Source organism: Melozone crissalis, unplaced genomic scaffold, assembly GCF_028551555.1.
Source record: "Melozone crissalis strain CALT ecotype California unplaced genomic scaffold, PUWL_Pcris_2 ptg000088l_1, whole genome shotgun sequence".
Lineage (NCBI taxonomy): Eukaryota > Metazoa > Chordata > Aves > Passeriformes > Passerellidae > Melozone > Melozone crissalis.
This window is the reverse complement of record NW_026535865.1, coordinates 2,414,758-2,425,336: the sequence shown is the minus strand read 5'-3', so window position 1 is coordinate 2,425,336 and position 10,579 is coordinate 2,414,758. Positions and strand designations below refer to the sequence as shown.

At 53.6% G+C, this 10,579-nt stretch overlaps 1 protein-coding gene across 1 annotated transcript; it reads right to left on the bottom strand.

Annotated features, from left to right (window-relative positions):
* Positions 1-5,363: 5,363 nt before the first annotated feature.
* OAZ1 (ornithine decarboxylase antizyme 1) lies at positions 5,364-9,122 on the bottom strand. Its single transcript, XM_054290957.1, is given in 6 exon segments — positions 5,364-5,790; positions 5,899-5,984; positions 6,660-6,832; positions 6,922-7,008; positions 7,010-7,067; positions 8,944-9,122. Coding segments are annotated over 6 exon segments (651 nt in total). The 5' UTR covers positions 9,060-9,122; the 3' UTR covers positions 5,364-5,659.
* Between the last annotated feature and the right edge of the window lie 1,457 nt (positions 9,123-10,579).

Genomic DNA, 10,579 nt, shown 5'->3' with positions numbered 1-10,579 from the left:
ATCCCACCCCACCCACCCCATTCTACCCTTTCCCACCCCATCCCACCCCACTCACCCCATCCCACCCAACTCTTCCCATCCCATCCCATGGATCCCATACCATCTCATGGATCCCATCCCACCCCACCCCATGGATCCCATCTCATCCCACCCCATCCCACCTCATCCCATCCCACCCACCCCACCCACCTTATCCCACCCCACTCCTCTCCTCTGTCCCGTCTGGCCTGTCACTCTGTCCGTCCCTCCCCAGGCGAGCTGCGTGCCCACCTCGTTCCCCGCAAGGCCAGCCGGGGGGAGGGCGCTGTGAGACCCCTCCCCCAGGCCCAGCCGGACCCCCTGCCTCCCCCCCTGCCCAAAAAGCAGCTCCAGCGAGCCGAGTCCCTCCCAGCGCCCGCACCGTCCCATGACGACACCGAGCCTCGGGCCGGCAGCATCCTGTACAGCATCCCCGCAGCACAGGGGGCTCCCCCCCGGGACAGACCCTCCAAGAAGCCCCTGAGCAAATCCCAAAGCCTGGGGGAGCCGCTGGCCCCATGCAGCCCCCAGAAAGCCCCTTCGATCAGCCTGAAGGAGCTGACATTCGGGACAGGGGATGGAGAGCTGGGGCAGCTCCTGGAGAGCCCAGCCGGGGTCTCTGGGGTGGTTTTGGGGTGCCAGGAGGCCGCCCTGGCCCGGCTCTCGGCTCTGCTGCAGGAGGAGGTGCTGGGGCCCGAGGAGAGGCAGCAGCTGCTGGAGGCAGAGCTGCTGGGCAAGCGCTGGGCAGCCCTCGGTGTCCTGGACCCCCAGCCCTGCTGCCAGAGCGGGGACGCCTGGTACTTCAGGGTGGGCTTCACCTTCCAGCACAGGCAGCTGCAGTTGGCAGCCAAGGTAAGGGGGGATCGGGGTGAGGGGTCTGGGTGGTGCAGAGGGAGCGAGGAGATCCTGGAGTGTTGGTTTGTCCACGGAGCACGACACTGGGGCCACTTCCCCTTCCTGCAGTCACTTCTGCATTGCTGGATGACACAGTGCTGCTGGCAGGGCTGGCTGGTGAGGGTGACACTTCCCCTGGGGACAAGGGACACGTCAAAAACGGCCCTGCTGGGGGACTTGTCCTGCCAACTCAGCCAGAGGGGCCATCATGTGCAGAGGAGAGGCTGGAGCAGAGCTGGCTGCCCAGGAGAGCAGAATTAGAGCCCAGCCCATGTGGGGGCTGCACCACCCTCATGTCCCAGCTCTGGCTCCATTCCTGGGGGGTTCAGAGGGTGCAGGGGATCCCAGCACCACATGTGGGTCACAGCAGGGCTGGCAGGGTGGCCCAGCCAAGGACAAGGCTCTGTCCTTGCACAGCTGGCCCTGTCCTGTGTGTCCCTGCAGGTCCCCAAGCCGTGCTGCTCCAGCCTGGCCGTGCAGAGCTCCCTGGGCACCCACTGCAGCCTCCAGCGCCTGCTCGGCCGCTTCACCGACCGCCTCCCCCGGGAGCTGCTGCTGCCAGCAATCCCTGGAGCACAGAGCCCTTCCAGAGAGCATCCAGCCTGTCCTGCCCCCCAGCCCCTCCTGCAGGTGCTCCTTTGTGCCGAGGTTCCCCAGCAGACCCTGGCAGAGTTTGTGAAGGGCTCCCGCGCTCTGCACAGGAGCAGCCCCGGGCACTATGAGCGCCTGGGCTGCCTCCTGCTGCTGCAGCTGTGCATGGGGCTGGAGCACCTCCGGGAGCAGAACGTGGTCCAGGGGGACCTGTGCCCTGAGAACCTGCTGCTGGTGCAGTGCCCATGTTCCCCCCAGAGGCAGAAGGAGCTGCCAGGACTGTCCCTTCCACGGCTGCTCATCAGCAGCTTCTTCAAGGTGCAGGAGAAGCAGAGACCTTGTTCCAGCAGCCAGGAGCTGGACTGGAGCCACGCTCTGGCTGCACCCTCCACTCCAACAGCAGCTGAGCTGAACTTGGGCAGGCTGATCTACCAGATCTTGCATGTGGACATCTCCCTGGAGAACATTTTGGACTTTAGAAGCAAAAGGCTCCCTGAAATCCCCTCGCTGTCCATCTACTCAGCAGGACTGAAGCGCTTGGCCTCGCTGCTGCTGCACAGGGATCCTCACCAGAGGGTGTCCATCCTGCAGGCCAGGGCCATCCTGCAGGTGCTGCTCTGGGGACCACGCCAGGAGCTCTTTTCCAGGAGCAGGAAGAGCCTGGAGCTGCTGCAGAGCTGGCTGCAGGTCAAGAGGGCTCTGCTGCTGCTGAGGTTTGCAGAGAACTCGGCTGGGGCTGGGGTCAGGCCTGGCCTGGAGGAGTGGCTGTGCTGCCAGTACTTCCAGGGTGTCACTGAATACACCCTTTACCAGGTCACCCAGGTTCTCTATGCTCCCTAAACAACCTCCAGTTCAGCCCACCCAAAGCTCTCCTAAAGCTCACGAGGGCCTGGCCAAACCTGTCCCTGGCCAAACCTGTCCCTGCCCATGGCAGGGGAGTTGAAGCTAAATTATTTTTAGGGTCCTCTCAGCCCAAATCATTCCATGATTCTATGAAATCCATCAGTTCTTGAGAAATTCCAGCAGGTCTTCACTGGGAAAGCTCTACAAACCCAAACCCATGGATGGTGAAGTGTATAAAACCACAGGGTTTATACCCTCAAACCATTTTTGCTTGATACTCTAAGTCTGGTTTATCAGATCACCTGAGGAAAGGCAGCTGGATGGGAGTCCCAGTCATCAATTTAGTGACTGATAATCTCAAATAAAGTTTATGGGGTTCAGACTTTGAACAAAACCCCCTCAGAGCCTTTTTGCAGCCACCAGGTTTTTAAAATTACACTGTTTTAAATTACACTCAAAGCCACCCATCACAGCTCACCCTTCTCAGCAGAGGAGAAACAACAGCTCCTTCAGCCTGTGCCTCCGAGAGACAATTTGTGGCACAGTCACTAATAAAAATGACATTTTAAAGGGAAAAATACAGCTTCAATAAAACCTGAAGCCAAGCCTCTCAAACACTGCTCCTTTATGTGCTTCTCTGCCAGCATTACACACTCCAGGGATGGATCCAGAGAGAAACACAAAGCCAAACTGCCCTGGATGGGGGTGATTACCCAGAGAAGCCTCCATGGGCTCTGGTGAAGAGCTCAGGTGAGTTCATGGGCACCAAGGCAGGGCTGTGGCATCTGCTCCTTGCTGGGAAACACTTGGCAGCACGTGGGACCAGATGTCGAGGGACCAGCATGGTGAAGATCATTTAAATTATTCCTCAGCAATTATTGATCCACTCACAGCCATCTAGGCTGGGCATCAGGAAAAATTCCTTCACTGAAAGAGTGATCAGGCATCAGCACAGGCTGCCCAGGGCAATGCTGGAGTCACCATCCCTGGGAGTGTTCAAAGAGTGGATGTGGCACTTGGGGACATGGCTCAGTGGTCTGAGGAGGCTTTTCCAACCTAAATAATTCCATGATTCAGTGACTCCATCACCTGACAGCAGTGGGACAGAGCCTCCCCACAGCTGCTGTGCCCATGGATGTGGCAGTGGCTCCCCAGGGCAGTTACCCAAGCCTGGGGCATGGCTGGAGTGAGGAGGATTCGTCCTAGGAACCCTGAGCTCCAAAAAACCAAAAATAAACCAGAGCTGGGACCCTGCAGAGAACAGCTCAGTCCCAGCTCCATGGTTGGTTTGCAGCACCCAAATCCCCCAGTGCAGCCTCTCCCTGCCCAGGCTGGACCCCATCGAGCCTGGCATAGAAATGGGGCTCAGATCTCATTGCAGGTGTCCCGGGACAGCCCAGCCTTGCTGTCCCTGTGGCTCCTGCAGTATTTGCCGTGGCTACCAGAGGGCAGTAAAGGCCAGGGCACAGCTCCTCATCCCGGGGAGATAAAGCCAAACCTGCTCCCCTAGCTCCTGCTCAGCCCCCCAGTTCTGGTTTGCAGCGTGGGTGACGCCCTCCCCTTCTGCCAGGAGCATCCAAAATCCCCAAAACGTCCCATGGAGGCAGGACCAGGCACATTCCACACTCCTGTCCCTGTGGAGAGCAGAACATGGCACAGGTACCATGCGTCAGAGGAAAACAGGGATTTTTCCAGATAACCAGAGCAGCCCTGTGCCAGCCTGTTGAGAAAAACAAGGACACCCTCCCCTGGTCATGCCACTATTGTGAAATTCTGGAATATATTGAGTGAGAAAGGACCCTCAGGGATCATCAGTGCAGCCCCTGTCCCCAACACCCCCACCCTGAACACCCCTGGCAGCTCCTGGAGCTCTGGCAGCCTTGGCACCATTGCCTGGGCAGCCTGGGCAGTGCCCAGCAGCCTCGGGGGGCAGAACCTTGCCCTGAGCTCCATGCCAAACCTCTCCCAGCCCAGCTTTGGGCAGTTTCCCACTGTCAATGGCCTTCCAAAACTCCCTGCAGGACCAGCACAATTGTAGGGCCAGGAAAGATTTGGGAAGAGCCAATTTTAAAGAGCCCACTTTGCAGCATCACTGCTCACACACCCCAGGTCACTCTGTGCTGCATCTCCGAGGAGTTTCAGGGAATATTTCAGTGTGTTCCATGGGATCCCAGCACTGCTGAGCCCAGGGATGGGCTGTGGGGGAAACTTTAGGGCCTCACTCAAGACACTTCATAGCACCCAGATCCCCTAGGGCCCCACTCAGGGACTTCTACTCACACCCAGCAGAATCTGGGGAAATAAACCCATCCCAAGGATTCCCTGCTCCAAGGTTTTATAGAGGAAAGATTGATCAGCTCCAAACAAACCTTCAAGTATGGAAAAACATGGAAGTACCACACTTTAAAGCTCAGCCCCTTTGGAGACTTATTTGTTGTAACTTCAGTTCAAGGTTTGTTAATTCCAGCATCCCAAGGAGCCCCTTTCACCCCTGAACACCAAGGGAGCCCCAGCACAGCCCCCTCCTCACCCTTCAATCCCCCCAGGAATCCTTGGTGACACCACTGAGCTGCAGGAGTGCCACAAACCTTCCCAGCTCACAGCCAGAGTTCCTGGAGTCACCTGCACACACTGGGAAGGCTGCACTGTTACAGGAACACCATCAAATTCCAGGTATTTAAGTTGCGTATTTGGGATTTAAAGCAGCCATGGGTTGAGCTGATCACGTTCCACTTGAGACTTCCCAATGAAATCACACCCTGAATATCCTACAAAACGCTAGCAGAGCAGGCAAGCACTGCTCCTAATTAGCACATCTGCTAATTACTCACTAAAATAGACTTTTCCAAGATTTCTGGATTATTCCAAGCTCTGTCAGAGCACACCCATGAGTTCCAGTCAAGCAAAGAACAAGCAAAGCCTTTCCACACCTGCAACTTTAATGGTTGGGGCAGTTCCAGAGCCACCTCTTCAAGAGTGCAAGTCTTTAAACAGCTTAAAACCAGCAATAAAAAAAGTAAAATATAAATTTTTATTTAGAATTAAAGCAAATACTTCAGTATCACAAACACAATATTAAACTTCAAGAAATATACTGCTAAATTTGGAGGGAGCATTTATTTTTTTTTGCACAACCACGACATGCGCACAAAATCCAGAGAAAGATGTGGAGTCTGAAATTTTCAACATCTCACCACCAAAGCAGCTGGGTCACACAAGAGTTAAGATAGACTGGAATAAGATGTTGACAAAATTTCTACAGAATCATCTTTTATAGACAACAAGAAAGCTCTAAAGAGGCAAACATTGCAATCTAGTCTTCTTCTGCTGAGTCTCTCTCAAACGTGTAGGCCATGAAGCAAGCATCTGGTCTCTTGGGGACAAGGGGATGCCCTGGTCTCACAATCTCAAAGCCCAAAAAGCTGAAAGTACGGAGCAGTGCAGCTAGAAAATAAAGCAGGAGACACGTTTCACCCATGGGATAATGAAAAAAAACCTTTAAATTTCCACCAGAAGGCATTTTGTGTCTCTGGAGGTGCAGGGAACACTCACCTCTGTCATCTCTGTTCTTGTGGAAACAGATGAACACGTGCTCAACTCGGAGTTGTTCTTCAGCAAACTCGAGAAGAACTGCAAAACTGCAAGAGGAACAGCAGGGGTTCAGTGTCCAGGGAATGTCCTGGGATGGAGGGACCCACAGGGACCTTCCAGGGATATCCTGGGATGGGAGGAACCACAGGGAATGTCCTGGGATGGGAGAGACCCACAGGGATCATCCAGGGAATGTCCTGGGATGGAGGAACCACAGGGATCATCCAGGGATGTCCTGGGATGGGAGGAACCACAGGGAATGTCCTCGGATGGGAGGGACCCACAGGGACCTTCCAGGGATGTCCTGGGATGGGAGGGACCCACAGGGATCATCCAGGCCAAGCCCTGGCCCTGCACAGGCACCCCAGCAATCCCACTCTGATTGTTTGAGCTCTGGCAGTGCTTCTTCATAGAGAATTTCAAGGCCCTGAGAGCCAACCCACACAGGAATTGCTAAGGAAGAGGCACAGGTTGGAGCCTCACACCACCAGATCCCTGAAGCCCAGGCAGGACTCCTCAGTGGCACAGAAAAAGCTGAAGGAGCTGCAGTGACACACTCAAACAGCCTGGAAATCTCAGTGCCTAAACCAGCCTGAAATCCCAGACTGATTCTTCCTGCAGTCCTGAAACCAGGCTCACAAAAGAGCCTCAAAACCCAAAATTAAACTTTAACAATACAAAGAGCAAAGTGTATTCCCACAGCCAAGTTTTCCCTGACCCACCTGTCCTTGCTCCCCTCAGGCAGAGCACCACTGGGAATTTCAATGTAGAGGTTGTTGTTGTTCAGCACTGCTCTCCAACTGATGTGTTTGGCATCTGTAAGCCTTGACTGGACATTGAGAATTCTTGTCCTGTTGTTAGGTGTTAGTTCTTCTGTGACATTCAGCCGATTATCCTGCAGCAGGGACGAGAGCAGAGTCATTTTCCTGCTCATTTTCAGAGGAAGGATTGAATGTTATCAAGCTGTTTGCACCTCATACTCACCGAATAAAATAAATTAGCTGAAAGATTGTGATCCCTCTGACTATTCCCTCGCCCACCTGGGATCTTCAGGGGTGGGTGAGGGACATCAGGAGCACCACCGAGGCCCCGGACCCAGGTTACTACAGCAATTGAAGGGAACCCTGGAACTGCAAAGGGAACATGGTTACACAGGCTTGGACAGAGCCCTGGCACCTGCAGGATTTAAAGTGTTAAAAAACCCAAACCTAGGCCAAAGGACTCCTCCCAATGCAAGTGGGAAGACAAAGGAAGCTCCACAGCAGGACAGTGCCCAGGGAGCTGCCACTGCAGTGTTTTGAGTGAAGATTCACTTGGAGATGAAAAATACTGAGGCTGAGTGAGTTTCTGTGCCAGGCAGGCCTGATGTGAGCTCAGGAGAAGAACATTCCTGCAGGAATTTGCTGCTTTCTGCTCTCCTTGTTCTGATCCCAGCAAGGCAGGGATCACTTTTTCCCCTGGGATATTCCCCACCAGACCTTCCCAGGCAATTCCAGGGAATCATCTCCACCTCCAGAATCTTCCGTTTGAGCTGAGGCCATACCTGAACCTCTGCAAAACCTCCAAACCTCTTCCTACTGAATTCCTCAGGGCGATCCCACAAGGAGGAGAAAAACAGTGTATTTCTGAAGGTGCGAGGGATATTTTTAAGTTTCTCCCCATCCTTTTAAAGGCTGTTTCACTCCTCCCGTGGCAGAGCAGCGCTGGCCCCTCCCTCTGCACCATCCTTCACCCGCAGGCTCCACTCTTGAGTTGCGTCATCTCAGCAGATGCAGCAATCGAGGCCCTTGGGGGAATTTTCACAATCGTCCTGTCTCCGGGTGCCAGCAGCAGCCACTGCAGCCATTTGCAAATCCGAATAAACAGCTACAAAATAATCCACCATTTTGCACCCGACTTGCGGGGTTTGGATTGGTTTGGGTTTGTTTTTTTTTTTAATTTGTTTTTTTTAAATGAGCTTGAAACTTGTGATGAATAATCCCTATTAAAAAGGCTGGGAATGGGCAGAGGTTAAATATTATGCGCTGGAAGGTAAATTATATTTATATTTTAATATGAAGCAAGGGTAACAACTGCGAAGTTTTATTAAAAATACAAAATCTGCACTAACTGAATGCGTTATTTTAATTAAATGAGTATCCAACCCATTATTTTAAGCTCTTTGAAAGAGATATTTTTCTTTAATACCAACATTATTTATTAGTATCTGAAAATGACTGTGAACTACACATTTTTAAATTCCCTAACAAATAAACCTTTAAAAACCTTTTCCAAAGGTGTGCTGTGACAATCTCCAATAATTTCACATTTCTACCCCAAAAAGGTGGTGCAGAAGGAAGGTTTGCAGCCATAAATATATTTTAGTGATGTTTACGTGCTCTTAGGGAGGAAAAAAACAATCTTTAGCTCGCAGTTGAATATAAAAACGGTTAAAGAACTCTTTCCACAGCGCACACACGAGGTGGAAAGGGCAGATCGATGTCCTGAGCATCCACCGCTCCACACCAGCCACCTTAATTCAGGTTTTTTCTTTCTTCCCAGCACCTGTGGGGGATGTTTTAATCTTTCGGTTGAGTTTTTAACCACCAGCTCTCGTAACACGCTTACCCTCGATTCGTTTTGCGGAGTATCCACGGTTACATAAGGGGATAACAGCCTTCAATCCTTCAATATCTTTGCCTAATTATTGTTTTCCCCTCACCCTCCCCCCCCTTCCCCACCCCCAAGCCTTGCCTGGAGCCTCCCCCAACCCGGGATTGCCTTCGGGGGTCCCTCCCAGGGCTGGGACGGCGTTGGGGCCTTACAATGTCCTTTTTTGTGTGCTTTTTCCACCCTCCCGTGCCGCCTTTCCCCGCGGGGCCGGGGCCAGGCCGCCCCTCCCCCGCTGGCCACGCAGCGCTCCCCGCCCCTCTCCGGCCACCAGGGAGGCGACAACGAGGATGAGGAAGAGGAAGGAGGCAGCGAGGGCCCAGCGGTGCGAGGCTGAGGGAGGCCGCGGCGCCTCACCTGCTCTGTCCGGTACTGAGGCTCAGCACAGCGGGCATGATGGTGCTTTTATTCCCCTCTTTCTCTCTAGCGAAGCAGTGGCTGTTGAGTATCCGTTGCAGGGAGGATTTCACCATCCGGCCGCTCTGGTCCGAACCCCGAAACCCTCCGCCGCCTCCGCCCCCCTCTCCCCAGGCGCTGCTACACAAAATGGCACCGCGGCCCCACTGCCTCCTTATATACCCTCGCTATGTCACGCCCCCTAAGAGACCACGCCCCTCAGCGTGTGTCACGCCCTCACACGAGGAAACGGCTTTTATTGGGCAGTTTAGATGTCTATTTAAACATCTCGCTGTTTATTGGCTGAGCGCAGCGCGGGAGGCGGGACATCGGCTGGGGGTGCCGCACGGGGGGCGGGGGGTAGCGGCGTGTGATTGGCTGCGCGCGCCGCGGGCGGGGCGGGGCCTGGCGGGGCATCGGCCGGCGGGCGCTCTGCAACCCCTCACTGCCCTCGGAGCCGCCGGTTCGAGTCCCGCGCCCGCGCCCCGCCCGGCTGAGGTAACCGGGGGGGCGGGGGGAGGAGCGGGGTGTGAGGGAGCATAGGGAGGGAGAGACGTGAAGAGTCGTGGAAAAACACGGGCACGTCCATAGGGTGCAGCCCTGGGGCTGGAAGCAGCGGAGGGGCGGCCGCAGGATCACCTGTGGGACCCCCGAGGGCATCGCGCCCTCAGGGCTTCGCACAGGAGCTCGGTACTGAGGGAAAGTTTTAATCAAAAATTAATAATAAACGCACCACAAGTAGTCGGTGGGTCCCTGAAAAGTCGGGTTCTGGAGTTGTGAGCTGGTTTTGTTTGGACTGGTTCCCTTTGGCCTCGCTGTGGTTTATGGATTTATAGGGGAATAGGGATGGGGAGTAGTTAGTTTGTGGGTTTAGGGTGGAATAAGGATGGGAAATAGTTGGTTTATGGATTTATAAGGGAATGGGGATGGGGAATAGTTAGGTCAAGGGTTTAAAAGGGAATAGGGATGGGTAACAGTGAGTTTATGGGTTTATGGTGGAAAAGGGATAAGGAATTGATGGTTTAAGGGTTAATAGTGGGGTAGGGATGGGGAATGGTTGGTTCATGGATTTATAATGGAACAGGGATGAGGAAAAGTTGGTTTATGGATTTATAGTGGAATAGGGATGAGAAACGGTTGGTTCACAGATTTATAGTGAAATAGGGAAGAGGAAGTGTTGGTTTATGGATTTATAAGGGAGTAGGGATGGGGAATAGTTGATTTATAGGGGAATGGTGATGGGGAATGGTTGGATCATGGATTTATAAGGGAATAGGGATGGGGAATGGTTGGATCATGGATTTACAGGGGAATAGGGATGGGGAATGGTTGGATTGTGGATTTATAGGGGAATAGGGATAGGGAACAGTTTGTTAATGGATAATAGGGGACTAGGGGTAGGGAATTGTTGACAGTGATGATCTTTTAGGCTAAAAAGGCTTTTTTCTGTGCCTTCACTACAAAGCAGGTAAATTCTGGTTATTTACACAGCAGAAGTTGGGCTCACCCCTGTCCCAGCCAAGCCATGCCCTCTGCTTTCCATCTCCTGCCAGGGGCTTGGAAATCCAAGGCTTGGGGATGTGGCTGGGTCTTTGTG